Source organism: Natator depressus, chromosome 24 (assembly GCF_965152275.1).
Source record: "Natator depressus isolate rNatDep1 chromosome 24, rNatDep2.hap1, whole genome shotgun sequence".
NCBI lineage: Eukaryota > Metazoa > Chordata > Testudines > Cheloniidae > Natator > Natator depressus.
The window spans coordinates 15,631,986-15,650,373 of record NC_134257.1 but is presented as its reverse complement, the minus strand read 5'-3'; the positions used below and the strand labels follow the sequence as shown (position 1 = coordinate 15,650,373).

The 18,388-nt window shown below is 59.5% G+C and overlaps 1 protein-coding gene and 1 long non-coding RNA gene across 2 annotated transcripts; both read right to left on the bottom strand.

Moving 5' to 3' along the window:
- Positions 1-40: 40 nt before the first annotated feature.
- On the bottom strand, positions 41-10,096 carry LOC141977528 (B-cell receptor CD22-like). The gene is made up of 8 exons (XM_074939047.1): positions 10,057-10,096; positions 8,428-8,781; positions 5,870-6,133; positions 4,031-4,127; positions 3,608-3,647; positions 2,589-2,679; positions 599-642; positions 41-316 (listed from the first exon to the last, which is right to left on the bottom strand). The coding sequence occupies exons 1-8, from the start codon at positions 10,094-10,096 to the stop codon at positions 251-253; spliced, it is 996 nt and encodes a 331-aa protein (XP_074795148.1). The 3' UTR covers positions 41-250.
- A 3,168-nt stretch (positions 10,097-13,264) lies between these two features.
- Positions 13,265-17,807, bottom strand: LOC141977281 (uncharacterized). The gene is made up of 3 exons (XR_012636195.1): positions 17,617-17,807; positions 16,967-17,047; positions 13,265-13,816 (listed from the first exon to the last, which is right to left on the bottom strand). It is a non-coding gene; the product is annotated as an uncharacterized LOC141977281 (long non-coding RNA).
- Between the last annotated feature and the right edge of the window lie 581 nt (positions 17,808-18,388).

The window sequence follows — 18,388 nt, the reverse complement described above, 5'->3', positions numbered from 1 at the left end:
CGAGGACACAGCACACTCGGGGGTGGGAAGAGATGGGGTGGGAGCAGGGCAGGGGTGTGGCCTTGAGGGAAGGGGTGGAGTGGGGATGGGGCCTGGGGCGGAGCCAGGGCTCGAGCACCCCCCGGCACAATGGAAAGCCGGCGCTTGTGGACCCCGCTGGGATCTGCCCCCATTGAGCGATGGCTTCTCTTTGTGTTTAAGGTCCCGGCCGTGCAGAGGGGTCCCAGGCTGGTCAGAATTTCAGCGGAGCTCAGTGGGAACCAGCTTGGGGATAGACCAACTCGCTGTAAATATCCTGGGTCCGTCCTTGGAGTTCCTGTAGGCCCAAACAGAGAGCCAGTGAGATCCCTGCTCAATGGGCCCCAGGGCCAGGGGGGTGGGTGCTGCCAGGACTGGACACTCTGTGGCTGGGGGAATCTCCCCTGAGCCGGTAGCAGGACGGGGTCTGACACACACACTTAGGCAGTGCCGGTTCCACCCAGCAGGGGGCAGGGATTCACAGTGCGGGGGGTGGGGAGGCTGCAGCCGCGACACACTCCAGCCAGCAGGGGGCAGAGGGGTCCGGGGGTGGCGGGAGGGTAACAGACCCTGCGCTCACCTCATAGGGTGACTCCGTCTCTGGCCTGCGGGAAAGCTCAGCGCCTTGTGGGAAAGGGAAAATAGTTTCTGTTGTTAGATCTGGGTCCCCAAAATCTCCAGCCTCCTGAATCCCCCAAGTGTCTCCCACCAGCCCCCCTAAACCACCGGCCTCCCACCCCTTGACTCCCCCCAAATGTCTCCGATGAACCCCCCACACCACCAGCCCCCTGAATATCGCCCTAGTGTCTCCCACCAGCCACCCCAAATCACCAGCCCCTGGATCCCCACAAGTGTCTCATGAGCCCCCCAAACCACCAGACCCCCACCCCTGTATCCTTTATTTTTATTTGAAGTGAATGCCAGTAACACAGACAGTTGCGGGAACAAGGTTCTCTGTCTCTTCTCAACTGGATTAAAGTCACCAGCTAAGTGACGACTGTCCCCGCGTATCCAACTCCTAGAGCGCTCCATGCACCAGTGAGAGCTACACACGTACTCGCAGCCTCCCACACAAGGCGAGGGGCTGCTGGGGCCCCCGTGGATCGATCGTCCGGAGAGGGATGGTTCCCGCTGGAGTTTTCCCAGAGGAAGCTCAATGTCCCCGCTCTGGGCACCAAGACCTGTAATAACCTCCCTGCCCAGCGGGGTGGGCAACAGTTGTCCTGCGTTTAGGTGCCTCCCCTATTTAATGTGAGGCCCCTTGCACCGCGCCATGCGTGACAAACCCATCCGGCAGCTAGTGAGTTAGAGCAGGGGGCCCGGCAGCCAGGACACCTGGGTTCTCTCCTAACCCTGGGAGGGGAGTGGGGTCTAGTCGTTAGAGGAGGTAAGGGGTTCCCTGCAGTCCCCCCTCCAGCTGGTCTCTCTCCACTGCGGGTGGTTGATGTTCCTCTGGGTCATCACAGGAACCAACCAGCCCTTTGCTCTTTCCTCTGCTCCCCAGTGCCACGGCTGCCCGGGGTCACCATGAGGTGTCTCCTCTGGCTGCTGTTCCTCCCGGGTAAGGCCCCTTTGCCTCGCCCTGAAGGTCTGGCTCCTTCAGACCCACAGAGCCCTGGGGGCAGGGGAGAAGGGAGGGGAGACCCGGCTGGGGGGTCACAAGCTCAGAGGAAGGTTTTCCTCTGTGAGATTTACTCCACTTGCATCAGAGTGATGGGATCCAGTGATAGGGGGTTGGGAAGGTTGTGTCGGGATTCAGGATTCCTGGGTTCTCTTCATTGTGCACATGGGGAAACTGAGGCACAGAGGCACACCATGAGCTGAACAGGGAGTTTAGTGCTTGGAATCAAACCCCCATCTCCTGAGTCCCAGTTCAGCACCGGAAGCGCCCGGCCTGCGTGCGCCTCGCTGCCATCTCAGTCACTCTGCTGCTTCCAGGTTTCCTGTGTCACTGAGACCAACCCGCCGAGGTGCCCGCGTCCCTGATCGCTTGGACGGGGGCCTGTCTGTCCATCCCGTGCCGCTATAAATCCTGCCTCCTGAACCCCAGAAGGCCAAACAACCCAACCATCAACTCCCTGGCCTGGTACCTGAACCCTGGGTATGACCCTGAGAAGAAAGATTTCAGTGACACCGCCCTCTATAAACACAACGCCGCTATCAGCCCGGCCTTTGGAGGGCGCGTGAGGTTCCTGGGGGACCTGGAGAGAGATTGCAGCCTGCAGCGGTGTGACCTGCGGGCCAGCGAGAACGGCTCCTATGGGCTGAGACTGATTGCCTCGAACCCCAGGAAGAAGCGGGAGGAGGAGAAGTGGATGACTTATCAGTGTGAACGTGATGGGTAAGAGGGAAAGTCCTGGGCTTCCTTGAAGGAACAGACTAAAGACTCGTAGTCGCCGCTCTAGCCACGAGACCCCACTCCCCTCCCAGAGCTGGGGAGAGAACCCAGGAGTCCTGGCTCTTGCCCCCTCCCCACTCTAACCACTAGACTCCACTCCCCTCCCCTCACGGAGCCAGGGATCGAACCCAGGAGTCGTGGGCCTCATATAACAGAGGAATGAGTCACTCACCTATAGTACTTTCCCCATGTTCATGGGCTGGCTGTAGATGTGGGATTGCCCGGTGCCATCCGGAGAGCCCGGGAACACCTCGGTGTGCGTGCTGCCACGGAAAGAGAGAACGTTACGGGGGCTGGGGATGGCGCGAGGGCATTTGGGTCGCTAGCATTGGGTGGGCTGCAGCGCCGTGGCTGGGGATTGGACAGGCTGCATCGGTCAACAGCGTACAACCCCTGTGGATGAGTGGCTGGGGACGGACCCCTGGGCTAAAGCACCCAGACCAGACATGAATCATGGACTTGGGGAATGGGGCCTTTCCTCTCTAGGGGGCACTGGCTCCAATCCAGCCCCACAGCGGAGGACGAACTGGTGGGGGCAGGGAAGGGTGCACACGGCCTTTCCCTTCTAGAGCAGCAGTCCCCAAACTCTGGGGCACACCACCCTAGGAGGGCATGGAGGAACTTTCGGGGTGGCACAGCAGGCGGGCAGCCCCCATGGCGGGCAGGGGGGAGCGCCACCCAGCCCCGCTCCACGGCAGCCACAGCTCTGGCCCCAGTCCCAGCACCGGCCCCAACCCCGACTTGGACAGATCCCATTGTGGGTAAGGGAGGGCCACCCGCTGCGGTGCTTTTACGGACGGGGGCGGCGCTCTGGGTTTTCGGCGGCGGGTCCCTCACTCGCTCCGCCGAAGACCCGGAGCGCCGCCAGGGGAGTAAAAATTAAAAAGGCGCTTAATTAATTAAAGGGCCCCCGAAATGGCTTTGCCCCAGGCCCCCTGAAGCCTCTGGGCGGCCCTGGACCAGAGCCAGGCCCTGCTGTTACATCGGGGGCTGGTCCTGCAAGGCAGGCAGAAGTGAGATTGGAAAGAGCTTCTGTCCTGCTCGGGGAACGGTGGGGGCGGATTTTATAATCTTGTTTATTGGAGGGCGAAAGGGAGGGACAGAGCTCGTCTAAAGTCATGCAGTGAGTCAGCAGCAGAGCTGAGGATAGAACCCAGGCGTCCTGGCTCCCAGCCCCATAGATGCACTTACCGGATCACTGCTCAGCCCCTGGCGTTTGCTCCGCCTCTTCCTACAAATAAAGGAGACCAACAGCTCAGAGGCAAAACGACATCTGCTTCGGTTCAGGAGAGGAAGGAACAGGACAAAGGCTCCCACAAAATAGAACCTCCTGCCTGGGCTTGACCCCTGCTCTCCTGACCACCAGCCCATCCGTGTAACCAGGAGGCCACCCAGTCCTTCCCAGGCCCCTGCGGGTGCCAGGTATCTGTGTGGGACCCAACCACCACCATTCAATCACCTCCCCAAGACTGGGTTTCCGTGCAGCCGAACTGGCTCTGCAATTCTCACTCCCGGATTGCGGGGTTCTCCGGCAAAGGCCAGGCGGGAGGAGCTGGGGATGGCCAGACGACCCGAGACGCGGATATCACCGGTTTGCAAAGCAAGCGCAAATACCTCCAAGCTATGACGCCGACCAGCCCCACCAGCAGCAGGGGGACAAGCGCAACTGCAGGTCCCAGGATGTACGCGGGAGTCCAAACACGGGGGGTGGCTGGAAAGGAGAAAGGAGGGTTCTTGGATCAACCCTGCAGCAGATTTTTGAATCCCATTTGCTGAGGGAAGGCAGCCGGGTAACAAGCCCACAGTGAGGCTGCATGGGGCTGGATCATTACACGTGGTGGCTTTGGAGTCAGCAGACCTGATGCTCAGACGCGGAGCCCTCTCCTCCCAGCGCCCCCAGCCTCCTCTATAGGCTGTGCTGCCCAGCTGGATGACATTTCCCATGATGCTCCACTATCTCCCCTCTTGGTGATGGGAAGGGTCCCTCATAAGAATCCATAGTCAGGGTTCATCCTGGGAGATGTAGTTTCAGAGCCTTGTATCCTCATTCTCCACTCTAGGCCAAGGTGTCTGTCTGGACTACATCTCTCATGATGCCCCACCAGCTCCTCTCTTGGTGAGGGAAGGGCATGCATCATAGGAATCCTACGCCAAGGTGCATCATGGGAGATATAGTCCGGCTACAGATCCTGGCCCACAGAAGGGAATGGAAGCACAAGGCACTCAAACTACAACTCCCATCAGGCCATTTTCAATTGAAATATTTCGGTTTTTTACATTTCTATGAAAGTGGAACTTTCTCACTTAGAAAAAAAAACCCATTTCCTGGCCAGCTCTACTAGAAATTTTGTTTTTTTAAATGAAAACCAAGATCTCACAAAATCCCATCATTCCATGTGTGTCATAGGAGTCCTTCGGTGTGGTGCATCATGGGACTTGCAGTTCCTGTGCCTCACGTTCTCAGTCTCCTCTGTAGGCCAGGGCATCCGGCTGAACTAGATCTCCTACCACCTGCCCCCTCTTGGTGCGGAGAGGGGCGCTTCATTGGAATTCGTGGCTGTGATGCATCATGGGAGATGTAGTCCAGCCCCTGCCTGTTTGATTAAAGGGCTGGAGGAATCACAGCCAGCCTCCCCAAGACCTCAGTCAAAGGTAGCGATGGGCCAAGGGAAGGATGATCCATAGAATCTAAGGGCAGAAGGACCAGCTGGGTGACACAGGCCTCAGGACTCCCCTGAATTCATTCCCGTTTGAACGACAGGACTCCCCTCAATTCATTCCCGTTTGAACGAGAGCCGATCCTTTAGCAAAACATCCCAGAGTTTTTTAAAAATTCCCCGGGATGGAGAATCCACCACGTCCGGAGATCATTCTTTCAATGGCAAATTCTTCTCCCTGTTCAACATTTGCACCTTATTGCCAGTTTGAATTTGTCTAGCTTCAGCTTCCAGCCCCTGGATCTCTGTCTGCTCAGCCCCCAGGCCCATTATCAACGTTCTCTTCTCCGCGTAGGATCTTCCAGACGGGGCTCACGTCACCCCTTCACCTTCCCTTGGTTCAGCTAAACAGACGGAGCTCCTGGAGTCTCTCACCCTAGGGCAGGTTTTCCAACCCCTGATTCCTTCTCATGGCTCTTCTCTGACCCCTCCCCAGCTGATCACCAACTCCTGGGAGTGCAGGCCCCAGAACTGGGCACAGGACCCCAGAAGTGGTTGCACCAGGGCGAGATCCAGAGGTAAAATCCCCTCTCTGCTCGATTCCAGATTGCCCTGTTCCTGCACCCCGGGATGGCGCTAGCCCTGCTGGCCACCGTGGCGCTGGGAGCTCCTGGTGAGCTCGTGATCCACCGCGATCGCCACAATGACCCTCCCCCGCTGGGCCTATGGCACAAAGGCACAATCCCAGCCCCTCCCCCACCCCGGAGGTCTCTTTTCTCACGTCCCCGGCACTTACACCAGACAGTGATGGTGATGGGGGGGGACTCGGACTGGCCGATCCCATTGTCGGCCTTGCAGTGATACTCCCCAGCCTGCTCCGCCGTGATGTTCTTCAACACCATTTCCTGCTGGGATCCCTCCAGCTGCCGACCGCCCCGGTACCAGGTGTAGGAGTTGGGGGCGGGGAGGCTGCTGGTGTAATTGCACGTTAGCGTCACCGATTCCCCTGCCTGCGGGCTGGTGCCCGGCGCTGCCGTAACGCGGACACCTGTGGGGGCCTCTGGGGGGCGAGACGGAGACACGGGGCGTGAACGGAGAGAGAGAGAGTGGGGGGACCTGTCCCAGAGGGGGAAAGGGATCCAGGTCAGGGGGTGAGGGGCCCACCCACCCCGTCTTCTCACACCACTGTCCCCTCCTACCTACTCCCTATTTCCCCCAAGGCCACCACCTCCTCTTACGTGTGCATCTTGTCCAGGGTCTACGCACCTAATTAGAGGAGCCAGGCCTGCGCAGCTCCACTAATTAGGGGGTGGCCCCTTGTTCTCTCCTGTGCGGTCACCCAGGAGTGCACCTGAGAGGGAACTAGCCGCGGACCACCTGAATGGAGCTCGCGGGACACTGGTGGTCCACGGACCACAGTTTGAGAAGCTCTCAATTCGAGAACATGCTCGTTTAAAGTTGCCCAATGCTCCCTTGTCGGGTTGTTTGGCAGCCGCCTGCTTTGCCCACTGCCTGCAGAAAGAGCAGCCCCTTGGAGTGAGCTGGTGGGGCCAGGGTGGGCCGACAGCCCCCCCCCCCCATCAGCTCCCCTAAGTTCCCTGTGCAGCAGCTGCCCATCAGGCTCCCAATTGCCGGCAGTTCAGCCTTCCTTGCCCACACGGCCCTGTGCTGCCCCTGCCCTCTGCCGGGGAGCTGCTCCGGGAGCCTCCTGCTCGCTCTGCAGGGCGGGTGACCAGATGTCCTGATTTTCTTGGGACGGTCCCGATCTTTGGGTCTTTTCCATATATAGGCTCCTATACCACCCCACCCCCGTCCTGATTTTTTACACTTGCTGTCTGGTCACCCTATGTGCAGGTGGGGAGGGGGAAGAGGAGAGTTGAGTCAGGGTGTCCCCCTCCCCCGTTCCTGCCCCCCCATCTCCACAGAGGGTGGGGGGGACACAGCAGGGCTCAGAATGGAGGGAGCTTGCTTGCAGCACTTGCTGTCTCAAAGTCTCTCTCTCACACACAGGGTGTGTGTCTCTGCCTCTCTCTCTGCCCTGCTGTCTTCCCCTCTCCCCCCTCCATTCCTGCTGCCTTGTAGAGTGAGGCTGCATTAACAGGGAGGTGTTGACTCCTGGGGGCTGAGCCGAGTGCGAGTTCATCATTCGGCAGTAAGGCATTCCCTGGGAACCACCTCACCCTCTGACTCCACCGCCTCAACCGAGCTTCACAATCATCATCGCTGTGTGCAGTATTAAAGTGTTTGTTTAAAACTTATACTCTGCGTGTGTGTGTGTGTGTAGATGGATAGATAGATAGAGTCTTTTGTCCTGCAAAAAAAAAAAAAATTTCCTGGAACCTAACCTGCCATTTACAGTCATTCTTATGGGGAAACTGGATTTGCTTAACATCGTTTCACTTAAAGTCGCATTTTTCAGGAACAGAACGAGCACGTTAAGCGAGGAGTTACTGGACATTTTTAAAAATAATGTAAAAATGTGAGTGCTCTGGGGTGGGGCTGGGATGAGGGGTTTGGGATGGAGGGGGCTCAGGCAGAGGGCTGGGGTGCAGGGGGTGAGGGCTGTGGATGAGGGGTTTGCGGTGTGGGGGGCTCAGGGCTAGGGCAGAGGGTTGGGGTGCAGGGGGTGAGGGCTCGGGGGTGGGACAGGGATGGGGATGAGGACAGGCTGTCCTGGGGCAAGGGCCAGAGAGGAGGATTCCCCCCAGCCCTCTCCCCACAGGCAGCAGTGAGCTCCGGGGGAGGGCCCCCCCCTTCTCCCCTGCTCCACACTCACCTCGCACCACTGCCCTTGCACGTGCTCCTCGGGGGTCGTGGGGGGGGGCTGCCATCACATGGGCCCCTCCCCCCCTGCTGCTGCCCCTCACTGTAGCTTCACTGGGGGTGGGGGGTGGGGCTGGCCCCTGTCCAGCGTGGGGCAGGGGCGGTGACTGTGGGCGGGGCCCCCTGTGCTAGTGCAGGGTCCCGCTGGAAAATGAAAGTGTCTGCGGGGGAAGGGCAGGCTCAGGGTCCGCCTGTCCCGGCAAGGGGGGCTGGGAGCCGGGGGGGGGGGGGGCTAGGACCCCGCGGCGGCAGCTGCTGCGGGGAGGCGGCAGGGAGCTGCAGGGGAGGGGCGGGGGACACTCGGGGGAGCGGCAGGGGGCGGCAGGTGGGGCCGGGGGAGAGACCCGGCCCCGAACATTGCTGGAGCTGGGCCCCCGGGCTCGCGCCTGTGTGTGTGTGTGTGTCCCGGTGCTGCCCCCTGCTGGAGGGGACAAGCCCTGCTCGGGGTGTCTGCGCCGGCGTGTGGTGCCCTCTCCGCGGTTCTCCTCGGGCCCTGCCTTGACCCGGGGGCGCTGGACGGAACCCGGTTACCGGAGACACGGAGCCGCGGTCCTGCTTTAGTCCCCCAGGTGTCATTCTTCACAGCGCTGACTGCATAGAACCGGAAGCGGTAGGTGCCCTGGTCGCTGGGGCGCAGCCCCGACACCCGCAGGGAGCAGTCGCGCTGCAGGTCCCCCAGATAGCGGGCGCGCCCCTCGAACTCCGGGTGGACACGAGCCTCGTCCGAGTGATAGACGGTTTGATCCTCGTCCCGTGTCCAGATCACGGCCCAGACCGTCATCCCCGCGGGGTAGGTGAAGGAGCAGGGGATGGTCACGCAGGAGCCGGTCCCTCCAGCCAGGGGCCCTGGTGTGAGTTTCACGCCCCACTCCTGGGCGTAGGCGCCTGCCGGGGACAGGAATCGGGGATCAGACCGGCGCCCGGCCCCTGAGAGTTGGGGAACCCGCCCGCAGGCTGGGCTGCCGCACGGATCCCGCCGGGAGAACCCAGCATCAGCTCAGCCCCCAAACCAGGGGCTTTAAATCACAATCGGGGAAGTTGTGTTGTGCGGCTGCCTGAGCCCCCCGCCCTCTCCTGGCTTGGGGGTGACAGAGAGCCCGGCCGCGCTCCCCTGTGAATTGGGGAAGGAGAGTTTGGAGGTGCCCCCCCAACATCAGCCCATCCCCAGCCCAGCAATTACTCACCCCAGCCCCCAAATCACTCCTGTCCCCCCGAGTTCTCCCATCAGTCCAGGCCGACCCCCTCCCCGCATCTGCCCAGCCCCCCTTCCGTCTAGTCCGTCCTCTGCATCCCATTAGTTCACCCCCTCTCAGTTCAGTCCCCCTAAAACCCTGCTCAGTTCACCTTCCCTGGCCACCCCCTTCAGTCCAGCCACCCTCAGTTCACCTCCCCATCCCCCCTCAATTCAGGTCCCCATATTGCCCCTCAGTGCACCCCTCATCCCCGCTCAGTTCAACCCCCACCCATAGTGGGGAGTCTGACCCTTGGGCCAGAGGCCCTGACTGAGGAGGAGCCCCACTGGTGAGGGGTCAGGTTAGGGTTGCCAACTTTGGTTGGACAAATTACTGCCGGTTTCATCACATAATAATCTTTAATTAAAAATTAATTGTTAATTCCTGGACGCTCCAGGACAGTCCTGGAGGGTTGCCAACCCTAGGTCAGGCACTTCCCATGCACAAGGAGCCGGGGGCGGACGCGGGCAGGGGCCAGCCAGGCCGGAGCTGGGCGGACGGGCAGGGCAGGGAGCAGAGCTCTCCAGGCCGGCCCAGGAGACACCCTGACTCGCTGTGGCAGCCAGAAGCCCGGAGGCAGGATGTGGCGCAGGGAAAACGGCAGCCCGGGGGACGAGAGCGGCTGAGGCCCTCACTGCTCAGCCCAGGGTGGCCGAGGCTAGACCAGGCTGACTCTGCCGTGAGAACCAGGCGTGTTCTCCACCGGGGTGAAACCAGCAGCAAGGACCCGGCCGCTCGGGGTCAGGTTCAAGGCCAGACGCCCCCTAGGCTTGAAGTGGAGCCGCTGGTGCGAGTGGCTGGGACTTCCCTGTGATGGAACCCGGTTCCGAGCGCCCTCCTGGCAGTGTAGACGCACTCCCAGGGCTGGGGAAATGGTCCCCACCGGTCGCCTGGCTGGCAGCGCGTGGAGTCTGTGTGAATTACTCACCGGTCAGGAGGCAAAAGGCAGGGACAAGCACCAAGGCCATCTCAATCCAGGACAGAGCGCTCAGCCGGCCTGGGAGGGAAAGGGGCCAGGAATGATTCACCTGCAGCATTTCTGGGTGACAGCTCGTCTGCGCCGGTCGATGGCGTCCGGCCGCGGGATCGGCTGCATCACCAGGTATTTTACACCTAGAGCCCTTTGTAAAAGAACTTCCTGACCAGAAGGGAGTAAAACATGGAGATTGGCCCGGCGGAGCAAGGAATGTTTGCATTTCTATCCCTGTGTGCCTAGCGGGCCATGTGTGCTGGGCTTACGGCCTCAGGGGTGAAATGCAGCCACCTCTGGGGAGGGGCGAGTGGCTCTTCGACAGCTCACAGCAACGCAGAGGGCATTTTTAGGGCAGGAGTGGAGGACGGTTCCTAAGTGGAGCCGACATGTGCAGGGAGAGTCAGGGAGGTGGAATGGAACAAAGCACTTTGCGGTGTGGCAGGGACCCCAGGGCGACATTCTGATCCCTTGGGAGAGAGCCATGTGGGGGAGGGGTAGCTCAGGCATAAGGGGGCAGGGTCGGGGTTCAATGTTTCAGTGGGGAACAGCAAGCCCCAGATGCAGAGATCAGCCCTGATTGCAAGGGGAGAGCCCCCTACACAGCACCCCTGCCCGTCCTGCAGCTCTGCACCCCCTCGCGCTTCCTCTGCTGCTTCGTCTCCGATAGCTGGATTGTTTATCGGGGCCCGTCTGTGTGTGTATCTGTGACCCCAGCCTGGGCAGAGCCAGTGTCTGATGTTACCCAACCGCTCCGAGAATGTTCGCTCTGGGTCACGGTGCAACTGGCCAGCAAGGGTCTGAGGGCCCAGGTGCGTTTGAAAATAAATTTCCCTTTTCAGAGCTGGAACTAGAACCCAGGAGTCCTGGCTCCCAGCTTCCTCTCCTTTAACCCACTAGCCCCCACCCTGCTCCCAGAGCTGAGATAGAACCCAGGAGTCCTGGTTCCCAGCTCCCAGCTCTGTCCCAAACATGATGCTCCCTCTCTGAACAGTTGATCAGTCTAGCATGGTCTCCCCCAAAAGATCTCAAACACCTTCAGTGACACCTTCACGAACAGTGAAATGCAGCCTGCTCTGGGGTAGGGCACGGCAGGTGTTTAACAGCGCCTGGTAATGTCGCCCAGCCGTGTTCAGTCCCCATATCTTACACCGTGAGCGCGTCGGGCGGAGACTGGCTCTCACGCTGTGCTTGGGAAGCCCCCAGTGTATTTTCAATGCCACCCCCAGTGACAGTGTGGCCCAGTGGCTGGAGCACACCAGTGGGACACAGAGCCCCGGGTTCTTCTCCTAGATCTTTCATGGACCCACCATACAATAGCGGGCCAGTCACTGCTCCTCCCTGTGCCTCAGTTTTCTCTCTCACCTATTGTCTATTTTAATTGTAATTTCTTTGGGGCAGGGACTGTCTCTGGCTGTGTCTGGGCAGCGCCTGCCTCACCAGGCCCTGATCTCAGCTGCGGCCGCTCCCATAAGAAACTCTCACCATTTAATCTCCTTTTAGGCATTTAGAGATGCGAAGAATCATTCTCCCCAACTCTGTCTTTTTGCCCCAAAACAAGGAAAAGCGTCTCCTACCTGGGCTTTGGGCCTGGGTTAGTGGCTGGGTCTCCGGTCTGATCCCACCGCTGACACTAGCAGGAGAGCAGGGAGGTTGGGGGTAGGTAACGAGGAATCATCTTCATCTACATCTGTGGCAATAGCCCCAGGCGCCGTGAGTGGCTGGTGGCTCAGGGGAGGAAAGGGAACCGTGATCATGTGTCCCCTGCCTTTAATGGCAATGTACTTGCTGGTTTGGTAGCAATAAGGTCCAGTGGTTACAGTGACTGAGACTCAGGACTTCCGGTTTTTATCCCCAGCTGGGAGAGGGGCGTGGGGTCTAGCGGTTAGAACAGGGGGCTAAGAGTCGGGACTCGGGGGTCCTGGCTCCACGCACTTCACTTTGTTGTCTGGCTGCCGCAGAGAAACTTCCCCTTTCTCTGGAAATTGCGAAAGCTCAGCCCCAGCGCTGGTGACAACGGGGGGTGTGTGGTGGTGCCTGTTCCTTTTACCCCGTTCAGCCCCAGAGACTCCCCAGCCCCAGGCCAAATGGGCCCGCTGGGTTAGAGTTCGAAGGACCACGACACCCGTGCTCGGAAAGACCCTGGTGAAGGAATGAGGCTCGGTCCTTTTCTAGCACTGGCCAGCTGGGATCTCAAAGTATCTGAGGAGGCGCTCAGCCCTTGGCGCGAGAGGAGGGTCCCCATCCCCCATGGGCAAAGGGGCAGAATCAAGAATAGAACCCAGGAGTCCTGACTCCCAGCCACTGTGAGCGGTTCCCTGGGGTGCAACATGGAACTGGGGTACCGCTGAGCCCTCTCACTTACCAACCTGGGCTCCCTCTCACACTGTGATGCTGAGTAAGGACTGAGTCTGGGGAGGGCTACAGGAAGATAGTGTCTCCAGGGAGGAAGGCCTGGGGATATGGCCCCATACCAGGGCTGGACAACTTGTCAAAGAGGACATGAAATTGTATAAAAGATCCTTGGGTCCTGAGTCTGTCATCTCAGATCTGCTTAAGCTTCTTCAGGGGAAATTTGAGTCACAAGATTGAGGTCCCAGTTGTGCTGGTGCGCCCTGAATGTGAGATTTGGACATTGGACTATGAACTATTTCTGAAAAAACACTTTGTGGCTACAAAGCTCAGCATCTCTGCTCTGAATCTGCACCCAAAGGAATTGAACTCAGGTCTGTCTGTATATGGATCTTTTAACCAGACTCTCTCTCTTGTTTTTTAATAAATTTTAGTTTAGTTCATGAGAATTGGCGGGAGCGTGTATTTGGGTAAGATCTGAAACATTCCTTAACCTGGGAGGTGATGCGTCCGATCCTTTGGGGGTTGGTAGAACCTGTTCTTTTATATGATGAAATACGATTTACAGAAATGTTCGTCATATTTGATGTGGGTACCTGGATGGAGGCCTGAGGCTGGGTCACTTTAAGGGAACTGTGTTGTTTGGATGGCTTAGTAACCCGTGAGGTAATAAAGAAGCTGTTTTATGCTGTCTTGGTAAATCTAAGTGTTGGAATATCCACCAGCTTTATGGGGATTGTCTGCCCCATTCTTTGCAGTACTAAAAAAATAATACCAATAGGATCTTACAAGAGGGATAAGGGAAAATGCCACGTTTATTGTAAATACAACACTTAGCATATGCTTTCAGTCACACAAAATACACACACACACACAAGTCCTGCAGATGGTCTTTATAGTTACCAGTCTGTTTGTAGCTCAAGTCAATGTACTGGCCAGTTAGATTGAGCACGAGTGAGGAGCAGGGCTCTGTCGGACGCGACCCGATGCTCCGAGGCTTTGCAGGACTGAACCCAGAGTTCCACGGCAAAACACCCCATCTTTATAGTTGTAAAGTCCCATTTGAGTCCATGCATTTTGCAATGTCCTCCTGTAATCATTAGTCCTTAAGTGGTGTTAATCTTGGGGTTTTCTGCTGTTATCATGTATTTGTTGTCTCGCCTTCGGGGGTGCCTGCCTCACCTCTGAGGTCCTCAATGCTGCTGACATGTTTAGCGTGGAGACAATGGATATTTTCTGATTGTCTCCTGCTGTTTCCAAGTCTCTCACTTTTTCTTGACCATCTGGACATTTGGGATGGCTTTCACACTTTCTCTTTTCCTGATGCATGCATTCCTCATTCCCACAAACAGTCTCTCACAGAAACCTTCCAAGGTATGCAGAATACATTGTAAATTAAGCCTTGCTAAATCTTAGAACTAAAACAATTCACATTGGGGCTTCAGGCCCTCAACATTTCTCTAATCTATTTACCAGAGACACAATACAAAATCCTGTCTTTTACTAACTAAACTTTAGAACAGGTCCTAATTGTAATGCATATGGGAAACAGGATCCCAGTCTCAGACAGTCATTCCTTTCTGTTATTCCAAAAGGGTGGCTGGCAGAATGAAATCAAGGTTTACAGCAATTCTGATAGTACAATTTTAAAATTTAGCCCTACAGAGTGACCACAGCTGGCTCCCTACTAGGATCCCCGTCACAGCCATGAAGACGCTGTCACGGTTCCCTTTCTAGGGGAAGGGCTGGGAGTGGTTAGAGCCGGGGGGACTCCTAGGCTGTGTTGTCGGACCTGAGTCCCTGTCATTGTCTAACCTGACTCTCGCCCTCAGTTGCCCCCAACGTGCCCAGGATCGAGGTTTCGTGGCCGGCAGGGAAGGCAGCACTAAGGGAAGGCGACAGTTTTATCCTCCACTGCCAGGCTGCTGCCCTGCGGCCCAACACCGGGGACATGTGGCTGCCAGAAGCCGGGCGGGATTTACGTATTGAGAAGGCAGCCGTCTGAGCCCCAGCCTCATGGCTGCCAACCTGCTCCTCATCGTTCTCGTTAATGTGGGGGCTCGTTACCTGCTTGGGAGAGGCTGGCGGCAGGAGGGGGCTGTGGAGGGTAAGAACCGGGCTGGGCGGATGAGAACAGGGATGGGGATGGTTCAGGGGGATGGTGATTTGGGGGGCTGGTGGGAGACACCTAGGGGAATACCGGGGTGTAGCCGGTGAGTTTAGCTGATTGTGAGGTTGTGATTCGTTAACATGTCATGTCCCGTACAATCCCTGTCTGTTCAGTCGAGTTAAGAGGCTGGATTATGGAGGTCTCCAGCCAATGAGGAGTTCGACGGAATAAGCCCGTGTTCGAGAGCTCAGGCGGGAAGGCTGAAACGCGAGGCCTGTGGGCTGAGGCCTGCAAGGTTTTAGCTTCGCTATTTTGGGCCTCGGAGCGAAGAGACGCTGACAGAAGGAAGTGAGCGAGGAAAACCCTGAGGCCCTGAGATGCTGGGCAAAGAGGCCCCAAGGAGCAAAGTTACAAACCATCAGCCGGAAGATGAACTTTAAATCGCAGAAACGCCGTAGCAGCACATCTGGCTCCAGCGTGTGTCTGCAGCCCTGGCTACGGGTCGTGTGTCCGTGCTAACGAGAACAAAGAGAACTAGACACGGCCTATAGAAACCGGGGGGCCTTAAGTCTCGAGGGGACACAGACCCCGAAGGGAAAAGGGGGGTGACACTTTCACGTACACACACAGAAGGTCGCTAGAGGAAGAGTCACACCCCAACCCCAACCCCATCCGGGAGCTAAGACCGGATGCCTCTATTCAATGAGGGTGTGGGGGCTGGGAGCCAGGACTCCTGGGTTCTATCCGTGGCTCTGGGTGGAGTGGAGTCTAGTGGTTAAAGTAGCAGAAGAGCCCAGAACTCTGAGCCCACTTGTGTATGAGGGTCTCCGATTCACCCCCGTGCCTCAGTTTCCCAGCTGCACAGCGGGAACCCAGAGGCACGCCTGCTGTTAGGCTGTGTGCATCGCCGCAGGCCGGGCATGGCGCAGTCCAGAGTCAAAGGCCCCGGCTGCTCCTTGCATTTGATTTCCCACTTGGGGGACGGGGGACGAAGAGCCCTGAGAACGCCCCTCCCCCGCTGCTGAGCAGCGCAAGGCGCCAGAGCACCTGTTTGTCCCGCGTCAAGGGCCACTGGCTGGGCCTCAGCCGGGGTAGTTTTGTCACAGAGACGCTGCCCCTTCCTCTGGGCTTTGAGCAGACCAAGGTCGGGGGAGGACCTGGGGGAGCAGCCGCGGTGTGAGAAGCGGCATTGACCATCCCTGCCCTGTCCCTGCCGCACAGCACCCCCTCGTGCCCCCACCCTGCTCCCCCGCAGCACAGTGCCTCCAGAGCCTCCACCCGACCCCCTGCACCACAGCGCCCCCTAATGCCCCCACCCTGCCCCCCACCAGAGCGCCCCCCAGTGCCTCCACCCCGCTCCCTGCAGCACAGCGCCCTCTTGCCCCCCCACCCTGCCCCCACCACAGCGCCCCTAATGCGTCCACCCCGCCCCCTGCAGCACAGCGCCCCCAAACGCCCCCACCCTGCCCGCCACAGCATAGCGCTCCCTAGTGCCCCCACCCTGGCCCCCTGCAGCACAGCAGCCCCTAGCGCCCCCACACTGCTCCCCCGCAGCACAGTGCCCCCAGCTCCTCCACCCGACCCCCTGCACCACAGCGCCCCCTAGCACCTCCACCCTGCCCCTGTAGCAGAGCATCCCCATCGCCCCCACCCTGCCCCCCACCACAGCGCCCCCTAGCGCCTCCACCCCGCCCCTGTAGCTGAGCGCCCCCTCGTGCCCCCACCCTGCTCCCCTGCAGCACCGTGCCCCGTAACGCCCCACCCTGCCCCCCACCACAGCGCCCTCTAGTGCCTCCACCCCGCCCCCTGCAGCACAGCGCCCCCGAGGGCCTCCACCCCGCCCCTGAAGCACAGCGCCCCCTCGTGCCCCAACCCTGTTCCCCTGCAGCACAGCGCCCCCTAGCGCCTCCACCCTAACCGCAGCAGCCCAGTACACCCGAGCGCTGCCTGGGGCATTGGGCCAGCCCTGACGGCCAGGGGAGACCGCGATGACAAAGGCAGGGCCCCGCCCCTGTATCCCCCTCCGCGGTCCCTCTGCGACACCCACTTCCCAGCCATCTTGGGCCAAGATCTGTGTCTCTCTCCCTCCTCCCCGGGATTATTCCCGGCTGCGCAGCTGCCTGCCGACTCGGGGACACCCCCAGCCAGCCGGACGGCCTCCCCCCGCCCGCGGAACGGCCGCAGGTAAGTTGCCCCCCAGCTCTTCTTCGCAAGCAGCGTGAGCCCCACGGTGCGAGCGTTACGGGGGAAACACCCCTGAAGCAACCCGAGAACCACCCTGTGTGCTCCAAAGCTCCCCAGAGATCCCCCCTCCAGCTCCCCCCTCAGGCTGCGGGAGGGGTCCGTCCTGCACGCCCCAGCCCTGGGGTTTGCCCCCGAGATGAGCAGCACGTAACGGTCTCAGACCTTTGCTCTCCAGTCTCCAGGGGGAGGTAATCAGCCGACCGGGCCCCCCTCTGCAGGGTGTCGCTTCCAAGGGCCGGGTTCCTGCAGGAGCAGAGATGGGGAAATTGTCCTCCCGCCTCCCTGGGGATCCCAAGGAAACCCGCTGCCCACGGCTTCTTCCTGGGACACGGTTCAGTCAGTCCCTTGAACTCCGGGTGTGACACCTGTCCCGTCTCCCGCCTGGAGATCTTAACCCCAGCCCCGACTGCCAGGGAGAGCCCCCACCCTGCAGCACAGCGCCCCCTAGTGCTGCTCCGGGGCATCGGCGCCAGCCCTGACTGCCAGGGCCGAGCCCCTCCCCTGCAGCACAGTGACCCAAAGTGCCAGGGACAGTTCACGGCCCCCGGAAGCAGAGACCTATAGATTGGCGGGGTGGGGGGCAGTTGACCAACCAGACGTGGGAAGATGGGGGACACACAGAGCTCCTCACATCTGGTCAGAGCACCCACAGCTCCAGCTGACTCTGAAAATGACGGTAGATCTGAGAATCGGCTGGGGGTACCATTGTTGCCTTCTAGCCTCAACCCTCGAAGAACCCAGAAGTCCTGGCTCCCAGCCTCCCGCTCTAACCACTAGCCCCAACTCCCATCAGCAGGGGAAGATGCAATTACCTTATAGCGCGTCCTGCAGTCGCGTCTCCGGCAGCCGATCTGGCTGGGGGGCGCTGAGCAATCAGTCCAGCGGCTTTGGAGGGCGAATGGGGAAATGGCACCTGATGGGGTGAGGAGGGGTGAGATTTCTGTGGGTCCCCTTAGGGGGGCAAGCTGGGGGGCGGCAGGCCCCAGAACACCTTGAAGGGCAGCTCTAAACTCACCCTTTCTCTGCAGGTGCAGGGGGTTGTATAGCAACGTCTGAGTCCTTTCACTTTCCTCTCTCTGGCTAAGCAGCGGCGGGCACAATCCGGGCACGGATGGGAGACGGGCAGGGAGCGGGGGGGCGGGCTCTCCCCTGACAGTCAGGACTGGCCCCAATGCCCCAGCATGGCACTACGGGTCGCTGTGCCTTAGGGGAATAGAAAGGTCACTAATTGCTCAGGATAGCTCAGCCCAGACCCGCAATCAGCCTGGGGCCCAGACAATAGGGGGCGATCGTGGCCTCGGCACGGGGGTGGGGTGGAATATACCATCCTACCTGTAACCTCAGCCCCGTTCCAAACAGAGGGGCCCTTCTTGGCTCCACGTCCCCCCCAGGTGGGCACAGACAGAATTACAGCGAGGGTCTGCCTGGCCTGGACTGTCAGTTCCTTAGCACTGCGGGGCTGCGGTCTGGTCCCAGGACAGTGTTGACCCCGAGGGTTTGGGTTTTGCCCTGGCAGGCCTGTCCCCCTTTCCCGCCCCTGGGAAATCGCCGGCTGAAATGTGGCCAGAAAGAAAAACACCGTCC